Source organism: Sciurus vulgaris (genome assembly GCF_902686455.1).
Source record: "Sciurus vulgaris genome assembly, chromosome: X".
NCBI classification, from domain to species: Eukaryota; Metazoa; Chordata; class Mammalia; order Rodentia; family Sciuridae; genus Sciurus; species Sciurus vulgaris.
Window position 1 is genome coordinate 47565695 of NC_136471.1, and position 27320 is coordinate 47593014.

Sequence of the window (27320 nt, forward strand, 5' to 3'; positions counted from 1 at the left end):
TTGATCCCTTTGGATCAATAGGGAGTATTGTTTTCTTTCATGAAAAGACACATAATGGCTGTTTTTTTGCTGTATTTGGATGTTATCAGCCTAATACTTAATGCTATTGAGAGACATTCCTGTAATTTTCATGAGCTTAAAAAATACGTGTGGTATTGGCTTTCAGTGACTAGCTAGTGAGTTCCCCTCTTGATACTACCTGCAATTCAGTTTTTGTAAGTCCAAAGACTTAACTTAAAAACTCTTTTTCCTTATATATACATACACACATACAAATGTATACATGTCTGTGTGTATATAGTTATATATGCATGTATATATTGATATATTTATGTATACATATATAGCTTTTAAATTAATACGTGGATATTAAAGCATAGAGATTTAAATACTGACTGCAGCAAAGAGTTTGCTCCTGTGCACTTTATACCATTTTGTGACTACAGGTCCTCTGTTGATATTTTCAGTCATCTTTTAGTGAAGTCCTGTGCTTTTAACATTAATTAACCCAACTTGTCTCATTATTTTTTCTACTTACCTTGTTTTGAAATCTCAGAGTCTTTTCTAATTCTCATGACTTCCATAAACAGTGAACCCTGTCTTTCTTCACTGTGACAGCTGAAACCGTCACTCTCCTGGTTTAGGCCCTTATCATCTTACATATGAACTATTAGGGCAAGTCATTCTCTGGTGTTCCTCCCTCCATCTTCTCTCCCTCCTCTTCAGAGAAATTTAAATTAGATTTCCAAGGTCACATATATGGTTGCTGCTGAGCTTGGGAACCAACCAATGTTTTGGAATGAGAAATGTCTCAGTATGCCCCTATGTTCTCTTCCATCTTCTCCAGCCATCCTCCTTCCCTTTATTCACTGATGAGTCAATAATTGTTTGGGGGTCCTATGGATGCCCAGTGCTACTGTCTCTACATTGCTCAAAAAAATTCTCTCTGGTTGGTATAAATACCATTTTACATGAGGCCATTTAGAGAAAGAACTAAAAACAGAGATGAGACTGTCCAGGTCAATAGGTTGTAGGAGTTCTAGGAGTAAAGCAATGGCCAGGTTGGCTTTAAATAGAAAAAACCTCAAGGAGGAAAAGTACTTTGACCTGGCTTTCAGAAGGTGGTCAGGATCTAGAATTAGGATGGGCGGGAGAGAGGAGACTTGTTGAAGGAACCCAAGCCCTGTGACCTTATACTAAATTACGCTGGCTACCTTGTGGGTAAAAGTCCACTGCTCCTTCTTTAGAGGTGCCTATTGATGATGTCTCTCATCTGAAAGAGGTTCATAAAATGTAATCACTTTAGGAAATAAAGTCTAGAAATCTCTGTATTCTCCTAAAGACTTTTAAAATTTATTTCCAAGTTTTGGAATCTGAATTTGTCAACATTTCTAAATAGAACTTAGACAAGTTCATTAATATATGCATCCTTCTTGAGCTCACAAATCTATTCTTGGCATCTTAAGGAAAAAAATCAATGACAAAATTTAATCATGACAGAGTTATAGTTAAATATAGGTGGATCAGGTTCACTGGATACTACACTCATATTCACTGGATTGATATATTTTTAGACATAAATAGAGAAAAACTTATGTTTTGCTCTATACTGAATTGTGTGTGGATGTATTTCAGATGATCAGCTTTGCTGAAGCTTGACTATTGATTGTACCTTTATGACATCACTCATTTTAGTTAAGATTGCTAATTGTACCCACTGACAATTTCCCCAATCTTCCTTTAATAGGGTTCCCCTCCCCAAAGTTTTAGAACAGCTGCTGATCACTAGCTAGAAGTTAACATTCCCGAATCTCCTAATGTGTTGCAATAAAATGTGAGCAGATATGGACTATACAACTTCTGTATAATTTCTTTGATTGGAATTATTTGCCTTTTACTTACTCTTTTCTCTTTACTGTACTCTCAAACTCAGATGAAGTGTAAGAAAAATAGTTCAGAAGGTAGCAGAGCCACAACATAGAAGACATCTGACTTCATAAGACAAGTCCACTTACCCATAATTTTCTCTCTTCTTCTGGACTATTTTGTGTAAAAAACAAGTATACTCTAGTTCGTGAACCAAAATTCTCTCTTGTTGAATCACTGTATTTTTGATATCTCTATGTTATAGGAGCTTATTTTGTGCCCTAGGTATAGTTGTGAAGGAAGTGATTGAAAACTATAATCACTTTTTTTTCTGACATGGAAAAATGGGGCTAATCCTAGTTTGTTTTTGCTAACACTTTTATTTCTGGTGGTTTTATGTATAGAAATAATTTGTTTTAATATGTAATTGCATTGATTTGGGGATGTGACTCAACAATAAAGTGCTTGAGTAGCAAGTACAAGGCTCTGAGTTTGATCCCCAGCACTGCAGAAAAGAAATCATATAAGTATGTTCATAAATAAGCATTGGTTGCATTTTATCTCTTGCCATCCATGCAATATACATAATAGAATTCCATTGAGCATACTGTTTCTAGTCTCATTTTATATTACTTAAAGTATAAATCAGGAAAGAATTTCTGTATTAAATACCCCTTTGTAGTATGTTTCAATTGTTTTGTAGAATAAAATAAATGGAGAGCCAGGGAAGATTGAGGACTTTAAGTTTCTTCTTTTAAAAGTATTTTGTAGATGCTGCAGGACTTGTTAAAGTTATGAATATTGATTGACATTAGCTTTATACAATGGGACCTATTATTTTATTTTTCAGTACTACAGATCAAATCCAGGTCTTCACACATACTAAACAAGCACTCTACCACTGAGCTACATCCTCAGTCCTAGAACGAAACTATACAATAGTTAATAGTTTATTTAAGCTGAATAATCTGCATTTCTGTTTTGTTATTTCATTGTTTTTCTCATGTAATTGGTTTACTATATATGCATGTAATGAATATATATGCATAAATCTTTCCACACATTTAGATTTTTTTCCTGTAGAATAGAATGTAAAATGTGAAATAACTATATTGAATAGCATGAACATTTCTTAAAAAAAATTAAAATTACTATCAAATTGCCCTCTGAAAAGAACGTACTGACTTTTATACCCCCGATAATATGAGAATGTTTTAACTTTAACCCTGTGAAAAATGATCAGTTTGCTTTGCATTTAGTGAACTTTTTAATAAAATATAAAATACAATGATGTAAAAATGCCCCAAATCTTAAGTATATAGCTCAATGATGTATAAAAAAAATGAAACAACCAACACATAATGTAAAATAAAATAAAGAAGAAAAATGACATTACCAATACCATAAAATACCAATGTCAGTCATTAGTCCAGGCTGCCACTACCCTGAATTGTAATATCTCATATTAGTGAAACACTGTTTAAATTCATACAAATGGAATTATACATGAAATACTTTCCCCCCTTTGACTTCTTTCTCTAAACATAATCTTTATGAGATCCAATCATATTGTGGTTACTTGTAATTTGTACATTTTCTTTGCTGAATAATATTCCATTATTTAAATAGGTAATTTACTTGATGAATAACAATTGCATTGGCAAATTTTTTAAAAAGTGATGTTATGAGTCTTTTGGCAAAATAGCAGCTGAGTAAGAACCTGCAGAAATTATCTCCCCACAGGCACACTGATTTGAATAGCTGGTCACACACCAAATTATCTTCACAAGAATAAGGAAATCAATGAGACCACAGCACCTATTCTTAGTATAACAAAATGAAAAGACGTGTTGAAGAAAGAAAGAAGGAAGAAACTGCCTGTGTCAACCCTCCCACAAATCAAAGTGTCCCAGTTTGAACACAGATACCTCGTACTGGGGGAAGGAGAGAGAATTAAGTCCAGCTTAGCATTAGCCTTGGTGACCAAGATACTGTCTCTACCATTTATTCTCCTACCTGAGGCAGCAAAGCTAGCACCAGGAAATTGCTCACAGAGGGGGAACAAGGACTACCTTAGCATCAGGCAGAGATATGTGTTATGGACTCAAGTTTCTGTTTGTATCACTATTGGCTGCAGCATGGGCCTCAGTGCACCCCTAAGACTAGCCAGGTATTTTAACTGAGATTCAGGTATGACCCAGTTTAACATCAGCCTGGGTAGCCACGGGTCTGCTTTCACCAAAACTACCTCAACCTCAGGCAGCACAGCATGGTATAAGCCACCATTTGTTGGAAGTAGGACAGAGTACTTACTAATCAGAAAGCATTGCTAGGTTAGTAATCATAAGATAGTATACAGGGCTGGTGAAACTTAACACTGGGCAGATCCTAGTGGTCCCCATCCCCAGGCCTGCCTGCAGATAAATCCTATGGGACAGCTCAAGTGCCAGGGAAAGAAAATGACACTGATCTATTTAACTTCTTTTCCAGTCATCATCGCATGTGACTGATTGTAGTGAACTTGAACCAGTATTGTGCTGGTCTTGGGAGGTTGTGGGCACAGGGGGTGATACAGTTTGGCAGCATTGGTTGTCACAGGCATGACATAGGAACTTAAGTTTGCTCCATCCACAGTGATTCTGCCCAGAGCTGAGCAAAATCCAATGTGCCTGACCACATACCAGTAAGTGTGGATGAGGCATCTGCTCCTACCCCAGACCAAGGGAGAGACTTGTGGAGAAAGACTACTCTTTTTAAGTACTCTCCTGTTTCATTAAGAACAGTATATTTAGAACAAACCCAGGCTTAGATTTCCCTCTAGTACTGAAACAGTGATAACATACCATCAAAGGACTCCCAGCAAACCTGACCTGGGTTCCATTCATTGAAAGTGACCATAGGTTCAGAGAAAGCAAAGAGCTTGCCTAGAATTTCTGATAAAACAAGTACAAATATAGCCAGATTAGGAAGGAATAAATAATTAACCCTTCAGTACCCAAATGACATTGCATGCCAACAAGCATCAAGAACTTTCAGAAAAATATGACCTCACCTGGTACTCAAACTAAGGTGCCAGAAACTGACCAGGCAGGAACCAGTAGAGGAGAACTCTCAGGAAATTTAAACCAGTGGTGGTTAATGAAACTTGGTGAGCTAGAAGGGAAAAGATACATGTTTCAATACTTCAACAGAGAAATTTAACAGAGATAGAAGCAATTTGAAAACATCAAACAGAAATCCTTGAGCTTAAAAATATACTCAGTGAAATTTAAAATGCAATAAAAGGCATCAGTATCAGAATAGAGCAAGACAAAAATGGATTAATGAGCTACAAAACAAGCTACTTGAAAATGCAGAGAAGAAAAAAGAGTAACAAGGAAGAAAGTCTATGGGAACTCTGGGACAATAGTAAAAGATCAAATTTTTGGATTATTGTGATTCAAGAGGATATAAGAAGCCTAACATTTAAAAATTTATTCAAATAAATAATAAGAAAAAACTTCCCAAACCTAGAGAAGGATACAAATATCCAGAGATAAGAAGGTGAAAGGTCACCAGTCAGGTTTAACTCAACCAATCTATCTGAGACATCTTATAATGAAGTTCTCAAAGACAAAAGAGAAAGAGAAGATTCTCATGGCAGAAAGAGAAAAGAAACAGCTCATGAGTATATCTTAATTCACTTGACAGAGGACTTCTCAACTGAAACTTTACAGGCCAGAAGTAATGAAGTCAAAAATTGTCAACAAAAAATACCATACCTGGTAAAGCTACCCTTTAGAAATGAAAAGAGAGATATAGACATTCCCAGACAAATAAAAGCTGAGAGAATGTATGGCTATCATACCAAGACATAAGAAATGCTTTCAAACTGAAAGAAAGAGATGTTAACGAGTAAGAAGAAAACAAAGGAAGTAAAGAACTTACTGATAAGAGTAATTATACAAAAAATTCAGAATATTCTAGTATCATAAGCACGGTACATAACTATCCACATCTTTAGTATGAAGACAAAATAAAACAATTATAAATAATAGCCACATAATATGTTAAGAGATGAGTTACAAAGAATGGTATAAAATGGGACATGAACAATTAAAAATGTGGAGCTGGGTGTGGTGGCATATAACTGTAATCCCAGTAACTTGGGAAGCTGAGACAAGAGGATCATGAATTCTAAACCAGCCTCAGCAACTTAACAAGGACCTAGGCAACTTAGCAAGACCCTGACTCAAAATAAAAAATAAAAGGGGCTAAAAGGGGCTGGGGATATGACTCAGTGGTTAAGTGCACCAGAGTTCAATCCCCAGCACCCACAACCAAAAATTGAAAATGTGGGGAGGAATGAAATGTAAGTGTTGTGGGTTTTTTTATTAGTGTATTTTTATCTGGTTCCTTTGTATATTTGTTACTGTTCTTATTTTTCTATCATTCAGTTGCTATCCTTTCAAAATAGTGTGTTATAACCAAAAGGTATCTTTTGTAAGCCTCATGGTAATCACAAAGCATAAATCTCTAATAGACAAACCAAAAATAATAATCAAAGAATCAAAGTACACAAGTAGGGTGACTCACATGACTACAAAATAAGACTATAGAGAATAAGACTCCAATACAATAAAAAGGTAAGGACTTTAACACCCCACATTCAGCAATGGACGGATTTTCCAGAGAGAAAATCAACAAAGAAATGTCAGTTGAATTTGTTGAATAGCAAATGGATCTAACAGACATCTAGAGAACATTCCATCCAACAGCTGCTGAATGCATATTTTTTTCATCAGCTCATGGAACATTATCCAAGAGAGATCATATGATAGGCCACAAAACAAGTCTCAACAAATTTTGAAAATTGGAATCATATCCACTCTCTTTTCTGATCACACTACAATTAAACTAAAAGTGAATGACAAGATCATTGGAAATTATATAAATACACAGAAATTTTAAAAACTTGCTTTTGAATAACCAAAGCATGAGGGAAGATATCAAGAAGAAACTTAGAATATTTATTGAAACAAATAAAAATGGAGATACAGCATACTAAAACTTGTGGGGATAGAGCAAAACCAATATGAAAAGGGAAGGATATATAATAAATGTCCACATTAAAAAGCAGAAAGTGAGATCAGGTGTGTAGCACAGTGGTAGAGTGCTTTCCTAACATGGGTGATCTGTGGGTTTGATCCATAGCACTATAAAAAGCAAACAACAAAAAAGCAGTAAGATCTCAAATACACAACAAATTGCTGCATCTCAAGGAACTTGAAAAACAAGAACAAATCAAACCCTGAATAATAAAAGGAAATAAATAACAGATTGAGCTGAAATAAACAAAACAGAGACTTAAAAAAACAGTAAAGATCAACAAAATACATAGATGCCTATTGGAAAAGATAACAGAATTGTAACTAGAATAATTGAGAAAAATATAGGAGAACCAAACACATATAATCAGAAATGGAAAAGGAGTTATTAGAATCGATACAACAAGGGCTGGGGATATAGCTCAGTTGGTAGAGTGATTGCCTCACAAGCACAAGGCCCTGGGTTCAGTCCCTGGTAAAGCAAAAAAAAAATATATATATATATATTATATATATATATATATATATTTAATACAACAAAAATAAAAAGAATCATTGTGGACTCTTATGAACAATTGTGTGCCTATAAACTGGAAGACCTAGAAGAAACAGATGAATTTCTGGACATATCTTGCCTACCAAAATTGAACCATGAGGACATATAAAACCTAAATAGAACAGTAACAAGTAATGAGCATGAATCAGTAATAAAGAGTCTCCAACAAAACTTGGGAACCAAATGTCTTCCCTGTTGATTTCCAAAAACATAAAGTAACTTCAAAATGGTACACTTCTGTAATCCCAATTACTATGGAGGTTGAGCCAGGAGGATTGCAAATTCGAGGACAGCCTCAGCAATTTAGTGATATTCTGTCTCACAATAAAACAAGAAAAGGTGGTGAGGATGTGGGGAAAAGGGTACACTCATACATCGCTGGTGGGACTGCAAATTGGTGCAACCACTTTGGAAAGCAGTGTGGAGATTCCTAAGAAAACTTGGAATGGAACCACTTGGAATGGAATTGAGCCAGCTATCGCATTCCTCAGTTTATACCCAAAGGACTTAAAATCAGCATACTACAGTGACAGAGCCACATCAATATTTCTGGTAGCTCAATTCACAATAGCTAAGCTATGGAACCAACCTAGATGCCCTTCAACAGAAGAACGGATAAAGAAAATGTGATACATATACACAATGCAATATTATTACTCAGCCTTAAAGAAGGATGAAATTATGGCATTTGCAGGTAAATGGAAGCTGAAGAATATCATGCTAAGTGAAATAAGCCAATCCCAAACAACCAAAGGCTGAATGTATTCTCTGATAAGTGGATGCTGATCCATAGTGGGGGGGGGTGTGGGGAAGAATGAAGGAACTTTGGATTGTGCAGAGGGGAGTAAGATGAGGGGTGGGGTGTTGGGGATGGAAAGGAACGTAGAATGAGACAGACATTATTACCCTATATTCATGTATAAAAATTTTTAAAAATGAAAATTATAAAAATAAAATAAGAAAAGGGCTATTGATATAGTTCAGTGGGAGAGAATCCATGAGTTCAATTTAGAGTAGCACACATGCTAAAAGAAGAAGATACAGAGAAGGAGAAGGAGGAAAATAATTAATTTGCCTTATATTGTTCTAAAACACAGAAGAGGAAGGAATTCCCACAAACACATTATGTGAGGTCAACAATATCTTGATACCAAAACCAGACAGGGACACAACGACAAAAGAGGAGGAGGAGGAAGAGAAAAAGAAAAAGAGTAGGAGGAGAAGGAAGAACAAGAAGGCGGAAACTACAAACCAATGTGTTCATCCTTGATGAACACAGATGCAAAAATCTCAACATGATAAAACATGTCAAAATAATGAAGGATAAGACAGCACAGTGATATGCATGTAATCCCAGTGGCTTGGGAGGCTGAGGTAAGAGGATTGAAAGTTCAAAGCCAGTTTCAGCAACTTAGCAAAACCCTGTCTCAAAATGGCCTGGGGATGTGTATCAGTCGTTAAGAACCCCTGGGCTCAATCCCTGGTACCAAAAACGAAAAAAAGAAGAAGTATAAAAGCTATATGATCATCTTGAGAGATGCAGAACATGTGTTTGATAAAATTAAATACCCCTTCATGATAAAATGTTGAAAAAATTAGGCAAAAAGAATGTATCACAACCAAATAAAGACCAGATATTAGAGAGAAAGCTTTCAGTTTATCCCCATTCAGTATAATGCTAGTTTTTGCAATCTGTATTGAAATACTAACAACGCACTTCAGAGAACTAGATAAAATACATAAATTTATCTGGAGTCACAAAAATCCTGATAGTCAAAGCCATCTTAAGCAAAAAAGAACAAAGCAGAAGACATTACACTACTTGACTTCAAAACATAATACAAAGACCTAGTAGTCAAAACATTATGGTAGTGGAATAAAAATAGACATATAGACCAATAGAACAGAAGAGAGAGCCTATACTATATCCATTCACCACAACCAACTGATTTTCAATAAAGATGCTAATAATATGCACTGGAATAACAATATTTTCAGTAAATGCTGCAGGAAAAACTGGATGTTCACTTGAAGGAGGACAAAACTAGAACTCTTCTTCTAGTTATAAAAATCAACTTGAAATGCATTAAGGAATTAAATGTAAAAGATCAAAATATAAAACTGCTTGTTATGGTTTGGATGTGAGGTATCCCCCAAAAGTTCACGTGAGACAATGCAAGAAAGTTCAGAGAAGAAATGATTTGGTTGTGAAAACCTTAACCCAATTAGCGAATTAATCCCTTGATGGGATTAATTCAGTGGTAACTAGAGAGGTGGGGCATTGGGGGCATGGCTTTGAGGTATTTATACGTATCTGGAGAGTGGAGCCTTTCTGCTTCCTCATCATCACATGAGCTGCTTTCCTTTGTCACACTCTTCCCACTTTGCCACACTCTTCCGCCATGATGTTCTGCTTCACCTTGAGCCTCCAGGAACATAGCCTGCTGTCTATTGATTGAGACCTCTGAAACTGTTAGCCCCTAAATAAACTTTTCTTCCTCTACAATTGGACTGGTCAGATCTTTTAGTTACAGCAGCAAAAAAAAATGAGTAAAACACTACTGAAGATAACATTGCAGAAACACTTCAGAACATTGGCATGGGCAAAGATTTTTTAGACAAGATGCTAAAAGCACAGGAATCAGAAGCAATCATAGACAAATATGATTACATTGAATTAAAACTCCTGTACAGAAAAGAAAACAACAGAGTGAAGAGACAACATGCAAAATGGGAAACATTCTGAGAAGAGGTTAGTATCCTGAATATATAAGGAACTCCAAAATCTCGAAAGCATAAAAGCAAAGAGCCTGGTTAAAAATGATCAATAGACTTAAATAAACATTACTCAAAAAGAGACATACGAATGACCATCAAGCATAAGAAAAAAAAATGCAGTATCATTAATCATCAGAGAATGCAATTCAAAACAACAATGTGATATCCCCTTAGCCCATTAAAATGCCTATTATCAAAACCACTAAAGTTAAAGAATGCTGTTGAGGAATATGGGAAAAGGGCAATACCTGCACACTATTGATGGGACTATAAATTAGGACAGCCATTATGGAAAACAGTATGAAGTTTCCTCAAAAAAAAAATTAAAAAATAGAACTACCTCATGATGCAGCAATCTGGCTACTGAATGAAATCAGTATGTAGAGAAGAGATATGAACTTCCGTGTTCATTGCAGCACTATTTAAAATAGCCATGAAATGGAAGCAACCAGTGTCTATAAACTGATGAATGGATAAAGAAAATGTGATACATATACAAAATGAAATACTGTTGTGCATGAAAATCTGTCGGTGAAAATTGTGACATGGATGGTGTTTTAGTCAGCCTTTTTGCTGCTATGACTGAAGGACCTGACAAGAATAGTTTTAAGGAGGAAAAGTTTATTTATGGGCTCATGGTTTCAGAAGTCTCAGTCTACAGACAGATAGCTCTATTTTTCAGGGCTGGAGTGGAAGCTGAACAACATGGCAGAAGAGTGTGGTGGAGGGAAGTAACTAACATGGTGATCAGAAACTGAGAGAGAGAAAGAGAGAGAGAGAGAGAGAGAGAGAGAGAGAGAGAGAGAGAGAGAGAGACTCTCCATTCACCAGATACAAAATATATACCCCAAAGGCATGCCCCAAATGACCCACCTCCTCCAGAGACAACGAACATGCCTCCAGTTACTACTAAATTCCGTCAGGAGATTAACTCACTGATTGGGTTAAGGCTTTCACAACCCAAACATTTCCACTCTGAACCCTCTTGCATTATCACACACGTGAGCTATTGGGGGATACATCATATCCAAATGATAACAGATGGAACCAGTGATTATTATGTTAAATGAAATAAGCCAGGCACAGAAAGACAAGTACTACACGATCTCACTCGTATGTGAAATCTAACAAAGTTGGTCTCATAGAAGTTGAGAGTAGAATTGTGGTTACCAGAGGTTGGGAAGAGTGGGGACAGTAGAAGACTAAGGAAATATTGATCAATGGGTACTAAGTTACGGTTAGGAGCAAGAAGTTCTGGTTTCTTATTTTAGAGTAGGGAAAATATAGATAACAATTACCTACTGTACATTAATGATTTGGAAAGTGTTCACCACTTCAATTTCTTGACTATGATTTTAAAGGACAGAGTTTTTAATTTTGAAAGTCCAAATTCTGCAATCTGTAGTCCTTGTATACTACCTAAAGCTCTTCCTGAAGAGTTAGAATCTTTATGTTTTATTCCAAAAGGTTAACAATTTGAGATTTTTACACTTAGTTCTATGCCCTGTTTTGAATTAATTTGTGCGGTAGAAGTAAAAGGCAAGGTTTTTTTTATTCTTATAATGATCTCCACTTGTTTCAGCCCATTTGTTAAAAAGACTATATTCTCCCTATTGAATTACATTGACAGCTTTGTCAACAACAAAATTAGCCATATACATATGGGGCTATTGCTGGACTGTATTTTGTTCCACTGATCTGTAAGTGTATGATACTACTTTACCTTTATTTCAACATCTTAAGTCTTAATATAATGTAATCTTCTAGCTTCATGGCATTTTCTCAAAATTATTTTGTATATTCTAAAATCTTTGATTTCCCATATATACTTGAGGGTATATTTGGTAATTTTTTTAAAGATATCTACTGGGATTTTGAATACACCAAATTTATAGATTAATTTGGAATATTGAATATCAGAAAGATTATTATGGTAAGGGCTACATTGTTTTGATCCATAGTTTCTTTCAGCAGTGTTTTGCAGTTTTGAGTATGCAGGGTTTCTACATTTAAAATTTTTCTTTCTAGGAACTACCATTTGATCCAGTCATACCAATTCTAGGTTTATTCCCAAAGGCTTTAAAATCAGCATACTACAGTGACACAGTCACATTAATATTTATAGCAGCTCAATTCATAATAACTAAACCACAGAATCAACCTAGATGTCCTTAAACAGATGAAAGGATAAACTGTGGTATATAGTCAATGGAATATTACTCAGCCTTTTAGAAGAATGAAATTATAGCATTTACTGGTAAATGGACGGAACTGGAAAATATTATGCTAAGTGAAGTAAGTCAATATCAAAGAAACAAAGTTGAATATTTTCTCTGACATGAGGATGCTAATTCACAATGTGGTGGAGAAGAATAGAGGTATTTTGGACTAGACAGAGGGGAAGGGGCATGGGTGTGGAATAATAATAGAATGAATCAGATATTACCCTATGTGCATACATGATTACATGATCTTTATAACTCTATATCATATACAACCAGACAATTAAGAAGTTATACTTGGGCTGGGAAGATAGCTCAGTTGGTAGAGTGCTTGTCTTGTAAGCACAAGGCCCTGGGTTTGATCCCCAGCACCACACAAAAAAAAAGAAGTCATACTCCATTGATGTATGATGTGTCAAAATGTACTCTACTGCCATGTATAACTAATTAGAAAAATTAAAAATATATTAAAATTTTTTCTTTCTAAATACATCATGTTTTGAAACTACCATATTTTACATTTCTATTTCCAATTGTTTTATTACTAGCATATAAGAATGCAATTATATTCTGTATATTTATCATGTAACTGTAACCTTCCTAATTTCCATTCATAGCCCTGTAATAGGTTTATTGTACAATCCTTAGGATTTTCTAAATGATTATCATATAATCTCTAAATACAGAAATACTTATAACAATCTGAAACAGAAACTTATTGAGGGTCTTTTTTAAAAAATTCTGAAACTCTGACAATATTCTGTTGCATCACATACTCACTGGCTTACCTATTGAGTTTCTGGAGGCCCCTTACAAGAGGGAGCCATCAGCTGCCCTGTCCATTTCCAAGTTCTAAAAAAGCAGCTGCCTGTAGTCTATATTTATATAATGACTTAGCAGAAGAGACAGATGGTTGGAAATTTTTTCCTAACTTTAATCCTGTTTTTCAAATAAAAATAACTATTATTTGCTTTTTAAAAATATTTTTAGTTGTAGATGGACACAATAATTTTATTTTGTTTCTTTTTTAATGTGGTGCTGAGGATCGAATCCAGTACATCACACATGTGAAGCAAGTGCTCTACCAAGGAGCTACAACCCCAGCCTTATTTCCTTTTCAAATAAGTGTTTTTGTTGTTTACTCTAAAAGGAACAATATAGAAAGGCATTAAACATGATAAAAAGTATTCACTGTCTCAGGTTCTTTTTCTGACGCAACCCTACTAAGCATCTCAGGGGAGGGAAAATGGAGAAAGCATTGGTGCTGTCGAGAAGAAAGCATGAGGAAGAAAGTGTATCCCAGAAACAGAGGAGAGGGCCAGGCAACTCCCCAGTTCTAGAAGCAGGGATGGGCAACAGCCCCCTGAAAAGATACCGCCCTTTCCTGCTTTCCTGACAGGCAGAGAAAAGCCTAGGAATACACAGAAGCCACAGCAACAGCGCCCAGGCAGCTGACGTCCAAAGGCCCCCGAGCAAAGCAGTGGCCTTGCCGCCAAGCCCCGCCCACTCTGGGCGGCAGGCTGGGGCGTGGGTCGCGGGCGGAGCCGTTGGCGGTGACCGAGCCTCACGTGACCCGCCGCGCGCCCAGCTCCAGCGCCAGATCCAGCCTTCGCTCGCTCGCTCGCTCGCTCCCTCCCTCCAGGCGGTGGCGGCGCAGGTGGCCCTTGTGGCGAGCGGGCCGGGGGCGGCCCACACAAGTCGGAGGCGCTGGGGGAGCAGGTAAGGAGCCGGAGGAGGCCCCTGGGGCTGGAGCGAGGGAGCGCACCGCGTGCTGCGGGTCCAGCTGCCTCTGGGCAGAGACGCGGCCAACGGGAGCCGCAGTCCCTGGCCCGGCTGAGGCCCCAGGCGGTGGGCCCCGCAGGGGGCACGGCCCCGACCCTCTGGCAACAGCTGTCTGCGCCAGAACCCCGCTTTCCCCACCCCTGCCCCGCCCCCGTCGTCTGGTGCAGAAAATGGTGGTCCGCTCGGGGGCGGGGCGGCGCGGCGAGGGGACTGGGGACGCGGCGGGGAGGGGGCCGGGGGCGGCGCCGAGCTCTCGGCCCTAGCTGCCCCCTGCGCCCCCGCCTCGGCTGTCTGCAGGTCTGCGGACCAAGAGTCGCGGCGGCGCACCTGGTGGCGAGAATCGGGCGCAGCAGGAGGAGACGGCGAGGATAGGCCCAGGTCGGTGAGGGGGCAGGGCGGGGGCGGGAAGGAAGGAAGGAAGGAGTGCAGAGCCGGCTGCGACCTCCAAGCCCCCTCTGCATCCCTGTCTTCCCCACTCCGCCTCCCCTGCATCTCTGTCCTCCATTTTGGTGCCTGCGGAGGCCAGGAGATGCATCTGCAGGGAAAATGGTGGGCTTTGGGGGAGGGCGGGGCTGGGGCCGGCCCCCTAGAGGGCGCCCGGGGCTCTCAGGTGGGAAAACGAACTTGACAAAAGGCCTTTCCAATCCAGGCCTCTGCATTTTCCAAAGTGCGTAGTAGGGCCTCTGTCCTCGGTGCTGATCAGTCCACCACGAATTCACTCCCTTCTCTGTCTCTTGTCTCCTAGGAGTAATGGAGTCCAAAGAGAAACAACTGTTAAAAAATCTCAGTGTGGAAAACAACCATAAGGAAAATGAAGACAAAGGTGAAAAGGAGCAAGATGCTAATAAAGGGGAGCCCTTGGCCCTCCCTTTGGAAGCTGGTGAATACCTTGTGCCTAGAGGAAATCGTAGGCGGCTCCGTGTTAGGCAGCCCATCCTGCACTATAGATGGGACCTGATGCACAGGCTTGGAGAGCCACAGGCAAGGATGAGAGAAGAGAATATGGAAAGGTTTGGGGAGGAGGTGAGACAGCTCATGGAAAAGCTGAGGGAAAGGCAGTTGAGTCATAGCCTGCGTGCAGTTAGCACTGACCCCCCCCACCATGACCATCATGATGAGTTTTGCCTTATGCCCTGAATCCTGATGTTTTCCTTGAAGTGAACAAAGAAACCCCTGCTTCCTAAACTTACGTATATGTTGAACTTTAATTGTGATCCTTTTGATGTTACTTATATCTCGTGGGTCTCCTGGCACCAGCTTCTAGTTGAACGTTACGTGTTTGACCCAGTTTGTAAGTTTCTGTCAGCAGGGTAGTTTTACACATTGCATGGGAAGATGCTGATTATTATATTGTGAAGTTAATAAAGCAATTTTAAAAAGCATTTTTTTTTTACTTAAAATCTTACTTATGAATAGATACAGTTTATGTATATATATATATATATATAAGGTAAATAGTGTTGCTTTTTTTGTCTTGGAACTATAAGGGATTTTTATTTTTAACCATATTTTCGCATTTTTGCATACATGACATTCATTCAGTTTGATCACCCTGTAAAAGTAGTATGAGCGCACACTAAACACTGGTTGTGGAATCTCAATTTTAGCTCACTTTTGGGATTTTGTGATTTAAATGAGAGACATCTCTTTAGAGGTAATTTATCAGTAGTATGAAGATAATAATCATCTTCTGTGGCTGTTGTATGGACCACATGAAGTAATAAGTTTTTGAGCTTTCCAAATTTTCATTGAAAAAATTCAGGCAATAAATGTAAGGGTTACTATGTGAGGAAAGAATGTACTGCAGTTTGAACAAGGGGGGGACACATGGCATAGAAGGTGCACTGTAGTTAAAAGTGAAGTCAAAGCCTTTATGATTAAACATTTAAAACATGAAGCCACATTTATGCTTCCAATGAAAATGGAGTAATAGTAACTATATTCTTTAACTGAAGCATCAAGAATCTGGACAAAATATATGAAACAATAGTTTACAGTCATTAAATGTCAGACAGTGTAGAGCAAACCTGAAAGGGGGAGTAAATAACACACACCTTTTGATTGTCCACAACTTACTGCATATTATAGGATTTATAACGTGGAAGTAAATGTAAGTCAATAACACAAAGGCCAGAAGAAGGGAAATGTAAGTACAAGATTCTAAGGTTTGTAGTCTATACATTTAGTACAATTCAAAGTTAGATCCTGATACGTTACAATATAACCCTTAAAACAACCACTAAAATGTTAAAACTAGTAAGAATGTATGAGATAAAATAGAGTTACCCAAATGTTAGCAGCAATGAGAAGTGAAATGTGAACCAATAACAAAGCAGTGTCACATGGTTCTTTGAAATTGCCTTTAATGAACAATCAAGTAACTTGTAATACAATAACAGGTGTACCAGCCCTAAGAGTCAACAAGTGGAAACAAAGGGAGTTTATTAAGAAATACTTCAAGAATGCAAGATCAATGGGATTAACTCCTGTCAGGGTTTATTGAGTTCATTGTTTAGTTAGGATTTATGGCCATAGTTTTCTCAATGTATTTCAGAAGGGAAATTTCATTAAGGGCACAGATGCACTAAGATTAAGTCTTTCCAGTCATTGAGCCCAGCACCTGCATCAACATAGAATTGATTTGTAGATGAAGTTCCCCCAATAGGATGGCCTCAAGGACAGTTCCAGAGTGGACTGACTAGGGTCAAAAACTCCCCCACTGCACATGAAGGAGGAGATAAACACCTCATTGGCTTGGAAACAGCCCCCTCTACCTCTTGAGAGTGCTTTTTTGCTTGAGCCTTACTTTACTTTCAATTATAATAAAATACTATTCCATGGCTTTTGGTGTCTGAATTTAAATTTTCTTTCATTGGAACACAAAATCTGAGGTTTGGATCTTCAGCTCCCCACTCTCCTGTGACAAAATACTCAGTCAAAATATTACAGGGAAAAAGAAAAAGAAGAGGTGAGACAAAGGGAAACAAATCACAAGTTGGCTGATATAAACCCAAATATACCAATAATTATGTTAATGTAAATGTTCTAAACACCTCAATTATAAATAAGATTGTCAAATTCAATATAAATGGGTAACAATTATATGCTGCCTATAAGAATCCTATTTCAAAGATAGGAATTGGTTACAAGTAAAAGGATTGAAAAGATCAATAACACTAATGAAAACTTAAAAGGCTATATTGATACACAGCACAATAAATTATAGAGCAAAAATTACCAAGAATAAATGGGGTCATTACATAATTTTATTAACTGGTGAATTTGTCAAGACAGTAATCTTAAACGTTTGTATAGTACAATGCTTCAAAATACGTGGAGCAAAAATTCATAGATCTTCAAGGAAAAATAGACAAATCCCCAAATAAATTCAGAGATTTCAAGTGTCTCTAAAAAACTGATGGAATGAGTGTACAGAAAATCAACATAATTCGATAACAGCACAAAACTACCTAACCTAGTTGACGTTGCAGAATTTGCAACCAACAATAGTAGTAGGTACATTTGTTTTGCACATGGAATATTTTGCCAGGTAGCCCATATTCATAGCCATAAAATAAGTCTCAGCAATGTAACAGGATTGAAATTATAAAACCTGTGTTCTCTGAGCACAGTGGGATTAACTAAGAAATCAATCAGAGAAAGATGTCTGGAAAATCCCCAGATTTTAAATTAGGGACAGATATCATAAATGTAACCCAAGGCTTAAAGAAATGAAATGAAAAAAAGAAATTAGCTGAAAGTACAATGAGTTGTAGAGCACTTGCCTAGCATGTGTAAGTCTCTGGGTTCAAAATCCAGAACACAGGGAGGAAGTGAGGGAGGGGAGAGAGAAAGAGAAGAGAGTGAACAAGAATAATAAAGAGAAATTGGAAGATAGTTTGAATTGCATGAAAATGAAAACTCAACATAGTATAATTTATGGGATATGGTAAAAGAAGCACATAGAAGGAAATTCATAGAACTTAATAATATACATTGGAAAAGAAGAAACCTGACAGGTGCAGAGGCACACTCCTGTAATTAGTCACAGAGACTCTGGAGGCTGAGGCAGGAAGATCATGAGTTCAAAGCCAGCAAAAGTGAGATGCTAAGCAACTCAGTGAGACCCTGTCTCTAAATAAAAATACAAAATAGTGCTGGGGATGTGGCTCAGTGATCATGAGTGCCCCTGAGTTCAATCCCTTGTACACCCCCACAAAATTAGTAAATGCGTTTATGAATATTCAAAATTATCTCCACTATTATGTATAACTACAATGCATTAACAAAATATTTTAAAAGATCCCCAAATCAAAAAATATTAGTAGAATCAAATTCAATAATATATAAAAATATAAGACATTATGACCAAACAAGTTGTATCACAGGGAGCCAAAGTAGGGTTAATATTTGAAGAAAATGTAACTAACTACATTAACACAGTGAAAAATAAAAAGCATGTTATCATCTCTATGGACGGTAAAAAACATTTGCTAAAATTCCAAATCCATAAGTGGTTAAAATACTTAACAACCAAGTATAGGTAAATATATACCCTGACAAAAAATACATCTTTAGAAATATACATAAGTGTATAAAGACTAAATGTTTTTCCCGACTGTGATGAGGCATAAGAAATAATCAATGAACTTGAAGACAGGTGAGTTGATACTATCTAGTCTCAGCAGAATAAAAGGGAAAAAAAAGAATATAAAGAGGCAAATAGTCTTCTGAGATGCCAAACATCCCAACATGATATGACTTCCACAAGAAGAGAATGGAACAAAGGAATATTTGAGGAAATAATAGGTGAAAACTTTCCAAATTTGTTACGACACATGAATCTACACATCCAAGAAATTCAATGAACTCCATGTGGGATAAACGCAGAGATAAACACTTGGACAATCAAACTTTTAAAAGTCAAAGAATCTTGTAAACTTCAAGAAAAAAGCAAGATAACACGCATAAGGCCTCCTCAATAAAATTAGCAGTCTGTTTCTCAATACAAACTTCAGAGGTCAGAAGGCAGGAGGATGATATATTTTAAGTGCTGAAAGAAAATCAGTCAACTAAATTATATATCTAGGAGAACTATTATTTTAAAATGATGGAGAAGTCAAGACATTTCAGATAAGCAAAATCAGATTTCACTAACACTGAAGGGACACAACAATAAAATGCTAATGGAAGTATTTCAGGTTGAAATGAAAAGACAGGCATATATAAAAACCAGTGTTATCACGATTTTGATTTAAAACTCCCTTTTTTTCTCCATATGAAAAGACAAATGTATAAAACAACAATTAGAAAGGTATTCAAGATCTGAACATACCTGCAACAAGAGAATGAATAATTATGAATTCACTAAAATTATAAGATACAATATAAGCACACACAAAAATGTTGTTTCTATAGACCAATATTGAAAAAAAAAAGAATGAAAAAGCACATTCGCTTACAAAAATATCAAAAAGAATCAAATACTTAGGAATCAGTTTAGTCAAGTAGATCTATGACTTAGTGAAAATTATGAAAGATTCTTATGAAAAAGATTAAAATAATGCTATGATTTTGATGTGGCTTGTCCCCTAAGTTTTCAAGTGTTGGAAGCCTGTTCCCTGGTCTGCTGTTGTGGCAAAATGATGTGAAACCTTTAAGGCATGGGACCAAATGAGATGTTCTTAGATCATTGGGGGGAACTGCCCTCAGAAGCAGCTCTCATGGGACACTTGAGCTCTTGCAAAATCAAGTTATTATAAGAGCAAGCACAGCTCCTGAAGTGCTTTTTGGCTTCCGGTTTGGCACTGTGATCTCTTACTCCTGTACATGCTCCTGCCACTGTAATACCATTGGTCATGAGAGTCTAACCAGAACTGAGCTGATGCTGGTGCCATGCTTCTGAACTGCCACAACTGTGAAATAAATTACTATCTTTCCTTCATAAAGCTAGCCTGCCTCAGGTATACAGACTAATACAGACCTTAAATCAATGAAATATATCCCATATTTGTGAATCAGAAGACTTAATATCATTAAGATTACAAAATCATCCAAATTGTTTTACAAATTCAATGAAATCCCTATCAAAATCCAAATGACCTTTATTTGCAGAAATAGTAAATAAATAGAAAATAGAAATAGAAAGGAGGAAAAAATAGAAATACAGAAGAAACAAAATCAAAATAGAAATGTCGATACTAAAATTCATATGCAACTACAAGGATGTGTGTGTGTGTGTGTGTGTGTGTGTGTGTGTGTGTGTCTGTTTGCACCTACAACATATATTTTGAATCTTTAATATTTGGTAGAATGTCAATTGGCAAAGTTTCATGGGTTCAAAGGACAGTTATTTCTGGGGATCTTCCTAAATTTAAACATGATTTCCCTAAAATCTTATGAAAATATCTAAATATAAGACAATGAAAAATTTAACATATAGCCTTGTCTAAATTTTTCATAGTAATAGAACCCATTGCTCTAAACCATCCTATAGTGGGCATAGATACTCTGACACAACAACTAAGTTAAATTAAATTAAAACTTTGGCACTTACAAATTGGCTTTATAAAATGGTACCCATGGACCCCCCAGTAAATATAGCTAAGATAGTCCAATGTATATTAAAACAGGGACTTCAAGGATTAAAACTTATAATACCTAATTAACGAATGGGGTAATTATCTCCATTGCTTCTCTATTTGCACCCCAGTTTTACCTCTTCTTAAACCTAAATAAAAAATGAATGACAACTTAGTATAGATTACTACAACCTTGATGCTGTGGTTCCATCCTTTAATGCCCCTATATTCAATACCCAATATTATTAAAACTACTATCTATAAATTCCCAGCCACTGGTAAATAGTTTGCCATTATAGTTTTCACTAGTATATCGATTCAGCAACTACTTTAATGGCCTTTCAGCTACAGTTTGCCTTCAATTTCAAGAAATGCAATAAACATTTTATTAGATTTCCCATGAGGTACTTAACAACTCTGTCATAGCAATCTTTACAGTTAAGTTATTAAATGCAACCACCTTTCTCCAGTTATAGAAGTATGGTATTACATTGATAACATCTTTCTCCAAGGAAATTCATTTGACACGTTCATTAACAACAAAAACTTTTATCTATTCATGCTTTTTGGATTCTGGAAGGAAAATATTCCTCATTTACAAATTTCACTTAATCTCACTGATGCTTTTTCTACAAATCAGCTCATTTTAAATGGGTGTATTCTCCAACAAAAGGTTCTAAAATATGTCCAAATTAAAAGCAACAGGCACTCTTGTTAGTGCCCTCAGAGACTCCTTCACTGTAAAGATCTTAGCAATTTCCTTTCATGCCTCCTGATAGCTCTGAACCACCTATGGTGGCCATAAGTTGCCTGTGGACTTTTAATGTGATAAACATCTCTTATAGGATCCATCCTATATACCATTAAAGCTAAAATTTCTGGACACATTCTGGGCTGTCCTGGAAATAAAGCCTCTCATAGACTTTGAGCCTGTTTCTTTGTGTATCTAGTTGCCCAGTATACCCTGGATAACGGAAGAAGAACCCAAAATCTTGGCACATCTACCAAGGCCTCCTTGATAGAATGAAGCCAAACATGGACACCCTGGCATAACCCACCTGCAGAAGGGGATGGCATCCCCAGTCCTTAGTCCTTTGCTAGATATCATGGTGCTAGAGGATGTCACCCTTCTCCAGAACCCTTAGACACCTGGAGGGCCCATAGGGTTTAACTAAGTGAAAGTCAATGGGAACTCATAGAATGCAAGAAGGGCACTGCCACCATTATAAGTTGTGGAACTCAGTGGAATATTTTTGCTTTCCATTCAGTAACCAGGATGTGCCTGATAAAGAGTAGGCAACAAGAGTCAGCACAATTGACCAAACATTAGGAAGTTATCATAGCACTGAATGCCCTGGATAACAAATGGCCTACATGGATTTTTTGGTTTTTTTACAAATTCTTGAGTATAAGACTGTCCCCATCTAAGGTACAGAAATCTCTAGCCTCACAGATAACCAATATATAAATCATGATCACATGCCTACATATACTAAGGTCATAATACCAGTCTCATCAGGACACTCTTCATTCTCTTTGGAGTTCTGGACATTACTAATAGTAACCAAGGCACATATTTCACTTCACAAAATGTATAATGCTGGACTCTTAGAAAAAGCTTATAATAGAACTTTTAACTATTCAATGGGACCCAGGTATCTGAAAGACATAATGATTTCCTAGAACAACTCCTTTTAACCTTCTGGACCTCTGAATGGGTCTCTATATTGTCCTAAGGCTTAATCTCTCTTAATTCAAGGATCTTTCTTCAACCCACACCTTACACTAATATTACAAAAACCTTTCCCATCACCCTTTCCTATATTCAAAAAAGGTTTGTTTTACTTCCATGCTTATAACCAATCATCACACATGAGACCCTTTAATATTGTCTCTCCTTTTCTTTATAGACTTTTTAATCTTGTCCCATCATGTAGTGCTAGAGGACAGATCAAGGGTACATACTCTTCTAAGATCTGTTAAACATGGGTCAGGTACCTGTCCATCTTATTTGAGATCCATTTGAGACTGAAATTCTACCAGCTCAAAATTCCATCCTCAATATTTTGTTTATAAGGAGTGGATAATTATTCTGAGTTCTATCTCTGCTCCCCTCCAGAAGATTAAAATTAGTTGTGCAGGGTCACTCCATAGTCCTTATTATAGACTACCAATAAGGGAGATAGACAATTCCTCTTAGTAAATAAAAATCACATTTGAAGATGGTAATGGAATCAAAAACATATCTCATAATTATGAAACCAAACAAATCCTTTGCATTTAGTCAGGTTTCCATCACTATAAAGAAATAACTGACATAGGCCACACATGAAGGAAAGAAAAGTATATTTTGGCTCATTGGTCTGCACATTTAAATTCAATATCAGGGGGTTCTATAGGTTTGGTCTCTGATGGTTAGCAGAAGTACATGTCAGAGTGAATGCTCACATTACAAGGCGGGAGAGGGAGAGGGAGAGGGAAAGTGGGGGGGGGGGGAGAGAGAGAGAGAGAGAGAGAGAGAGAGAGAGAGAGAGAGGGAGGGAGAGAGAGAGAGGACTACCTGGAGTCTCATGATCACTTTGGAGGGTACACCTCCAATAACCATAGGACCTTGCCTCTAAAAGGTCCATACCTCCTCCAAACAGTCCTATCTTGAGTCCCAAACCTTTTTGTATGAAGCTTTGGAAGATGTTTAACATCCAAACTATAGCACCCTCCTTGAAAATAATGCACGCTGGGGGGAATCAACCTCAAGAAACAAAAGTGTAACTGCACACAAGTGTAACTGCTTACAATTCTGTTGGATATTGATTTTGTTACTATTGGTCTATGTGTTTTTACTGGCTTGAAATCTTGAGGCCAAAACCCTAAAATAAGCCATTGTTTTGACCAAATACGGCAAAAACTGGAGTTTACATGCCATGAAGATTGGCTAATACACAAACTACAGCCACAACACCTCATTTTTTTGTCAAAGCTAATCAAACTGACATCTGAGGCAAGGGGTCCAAAGTCACTGGCTACACTTTAAGACTTGACTAGAGGCTAATATTAAAGTTCCAACTTTAACCTTATTTAATTTCTGATACTGGGGATTGAACCCAGGGGCACTTAACCACTGAGTCATAGCCCCAGACCTTTTTAATTAATTAATTAATTAATTAATTATTTTGAGATAGGGCCTTGCTCAATTGCTTAGGGTCTTTCTAAGTTGCTGAAGCTGGACTCAAACTTTGCCATCCTTCTGCCTTAACCTCCTGAGTTTCTGACATTACAGCCATGTGCCACCATGACTGGCCCCACGAATATTTCGATTAATAAAAAACATGAAACCACATTAACAGCATGCCCCCAAATATATGAATATACTATTTAAAACCTATTTGCAGCAGAATCTCTCTCAATCCTTCTGGGAAAAACCTGAGACTTTTGGGAGCTTTTAGGTTGGCCTCCCACCCAATTGGGCTGAGATTACCACCCCATTAATGCCCATATCCTACTTTTCCTAAAACACTGACAAACGACACAAGAAATTTATTGCTTTTCTTTTCTTTTTGATATTAGACATTCTATTGTTTCCTGAGTTCATTGCTTAATTAGCCAATGATGTATAGTATTCAATTCCATACTCCTATGCCTGAAGGGAGATCCAGAAGAGGTTAATACTGTTGGCATTACCATGAAAACTAAAAGAGAACATTGCTTCTTTTTTCCCTCAGGAGACCACTGACTCTTCAATTCTTGACTGCCTGGGAAGAGACTTCCTATTCCCCAGCACTTTGCCTTACTCCCTCCCCTTCAGCTTTCTACCAGTTTCTTCCTGCCTTACATATACAACCATGACCACCACAACTATTATCTTTTGTTTGCTTATAAACAAATACCTTAAAAATTTGCATCTATTTAACTATCAGTTCATTCCTTCCAACAATATAATTTTTGGACCTGTCACCTTGACCCAACAAATCCACCAAGAATTGATCACCACAAAATATAAACAATTCATATTGATAACACACTTTATAATTCCACCAGATAGTATTAGAAATGCTGAAAATTTCAAATCTATTTTCTGGCTGTTACATAAGTAGGAAAATTGGTTATAACTGACCTCCAAGGACTCCTCATACTTTTACTTGCTTTCCTTCTTTTTACTCTCATAAAAAATAGTTCCAATACTTTTTAAAGTGTACTTAATACCCCAAGTAACTAGACTTAAAATGATGTAAAAACATTAAGGGAATAATTGTAATATATTTCTATATTAATTCTTACTGCAATTTTGAGACCCTGGCTAGAGGCCTGTCAGTTCTTCTTGGGAAGCTGATTAACTCCATACTCCAAACTTCTTCCCTTATCCAGTTTTCACCCTCTTGGCCATTATGAACCAGCCCTAATTGCCTAGGACCCAGACACTAGACAGCTAGGGACAGACTCTATGCCCTGAAGCCTGAGAAATTATTCAAATTAGTCAGTCCATAGGGAGGCACTAAAACCTAGCTGAATACCCACCACATGCCATATGTAAGTTATTCTTTACAACTCCAACTGTTATTCAGCCGTAACTCCTGTGGTAGTCCTGTCTGGCACCCTTCTCTTGTTTGAAGCTGTAAGTAACAAAAAGTCCTGATGTATCTTTCCACATGAAAGTATGTTGTGTCCTGCCAGAATCTTACAATCTTTAAAAAACACTCCTTGGGGGCTGGGGTTGTTGCTCAGTGTGAGGCATTGGGTTCGATCCTCAGCACCAATAAAAATAATAAATAAAATAAAAATATTGTGTCCACCTACAACTAAAAATATACATTAAAAAAACACTTCTTGGTCACACTGTATACAATAATTAACTCAAAATGGGCCAAAGACCTCTTAGAAGAAAACAGAGGAGTAAATCTTCAAGATCTTGGATTTGGTGATAAACTCTTAGAAATGACATCAAAAGCAGAACAAGAGAAAAACAGCTACATTCAGCTTCTCAAAAATTAAAAACAAAATTTTCATGTATTGAAGTGCATTATCAAGAAAGTGAAAAAACATTCTACAGAATAGGAAGAAATATTTGAAACTAATATATCTGATAAGGGTTATGTATCCCAAATGTACAAAGAACTCTTTCAATTCAACAATGAAAAGGCAAAAAACCAATTTTAAAAATGGACAAAGGACTCGAAGAGATATTTTTTCAAGGAAGTTATACAACTATCCAACAAGCACATGAAAAGTATGCTCAACATCATTATTGGTTAGGGAAATGCAAATCAAAACCACTTTTCACCCAGTAGGATGATAAATATTAAAAAATGGAAATTAAAATGGTAAAGATATGGTAAAATTGAAACCAATTATACATTGCTGGTACAAATGCAAATTACTGCAGCTGCTGTGGATAACTGTTTGGTGGTTCCTCAAAAATGTAAGCACTCCTAGCTTTATACCCAAGAGAAATAAAATCATACACCCACACAAATCTTATACATGAATATTTATGGAAGCATTATTCATGACAATCAAGTTAGGAATAACCCAAATATCCATTAACATGTGAATGGATAAATAAAATGTGGTATGTATATCCAATGATATATTATTAGTGCATAAAAGGAATAAAGAATTGTACAGGCTACCATGTGGATGAACCTTGAAAATATTATGTAGAATAAAAGAAGTCAGACACAAAATATCACCCATTGAATAGATCAATTTATATAAAATATCCAGAATAAGTAAATCCATGGAGACAAAAAGCAGATTAGTTATTGCAGGGGACCAAGAGGATCAGGAAATAAGAATGACTGTTTAATGGGTATAGGATCTGTTTCTGGGTAGATGGAAATGTTTTGGAAATAAGTAGTAGTGGTTTCACATGATTTTCAATGCACTACATGCAGCTGAACTGAACATTTTTAAATGGTTAATTTTATGTTATAGAAATTTCCCATATAAAGGAGAATGAATATAGTCCTGTTTTTTAAAAAAATATGTATATGAAAGTATATTCTCTAGGCCAGAGGTCTTCATCTTTTACAAATTATATACCCCTTTGAACATCTAATGAGAGAAATGGACCCTATTTTTGCCAAATGTAGACATCAAATAAAATTTGCATATACTGTCCTTCCCCTATCATCCCTCCACACATATATTCATAGATAATTTCAGGGGATTCATAGGCTAATATTGCTTGAACTCAAGGAGTAAGCAAGCTCCTTTTAACAAGTTTCAGCTACTGTTTGTCTCTCTCCCTTCCCATCTCATTCCCAAATAGCAACTTCTCCTTTCTGTCTTTTCTCTGTTTCATAGCTAGTACCTCTTCATTATATCAACTTGCTTATTTGTGAGCTTTCCTTATGTTCCTAGGGTACAGATCTTCTTCCCACACATGTGCATATACTCCACTATTTTCTAAACATAGGCAAACACTTCACACTATTTTGAGCCATTCACAGTC

General features: G+C 36.9%; 1 protein-coding gene across 1 annotated transcript; it reads left to right on the forward strand.

Moving 5' to 3' along the window:
• Positions 1-14050: 14050 nt before the first annotated feature.
• On the forward strand, positions 14051-17133 carry LOC306651914 (protein BEX1). The gene is made up of 3 exons (XM_079124875.1): positions 14051-14228; positions 14589-14669; positions 15037-17133. Exon 3 carries the CDS (start codon positions 15042-15044, stop codon positions 15426-15428), a length of 387 nt encoding a protein of 128 aa, XP_078981001.1. The 5' UTR covers positions 14051-14228; positions 14589-14669; positions 15037-15041; the 3' UTR covers positions 15429-17133.
• The last annotated feature ends 10187 nt before the right edge of the window (positions 17134-27320 follow it).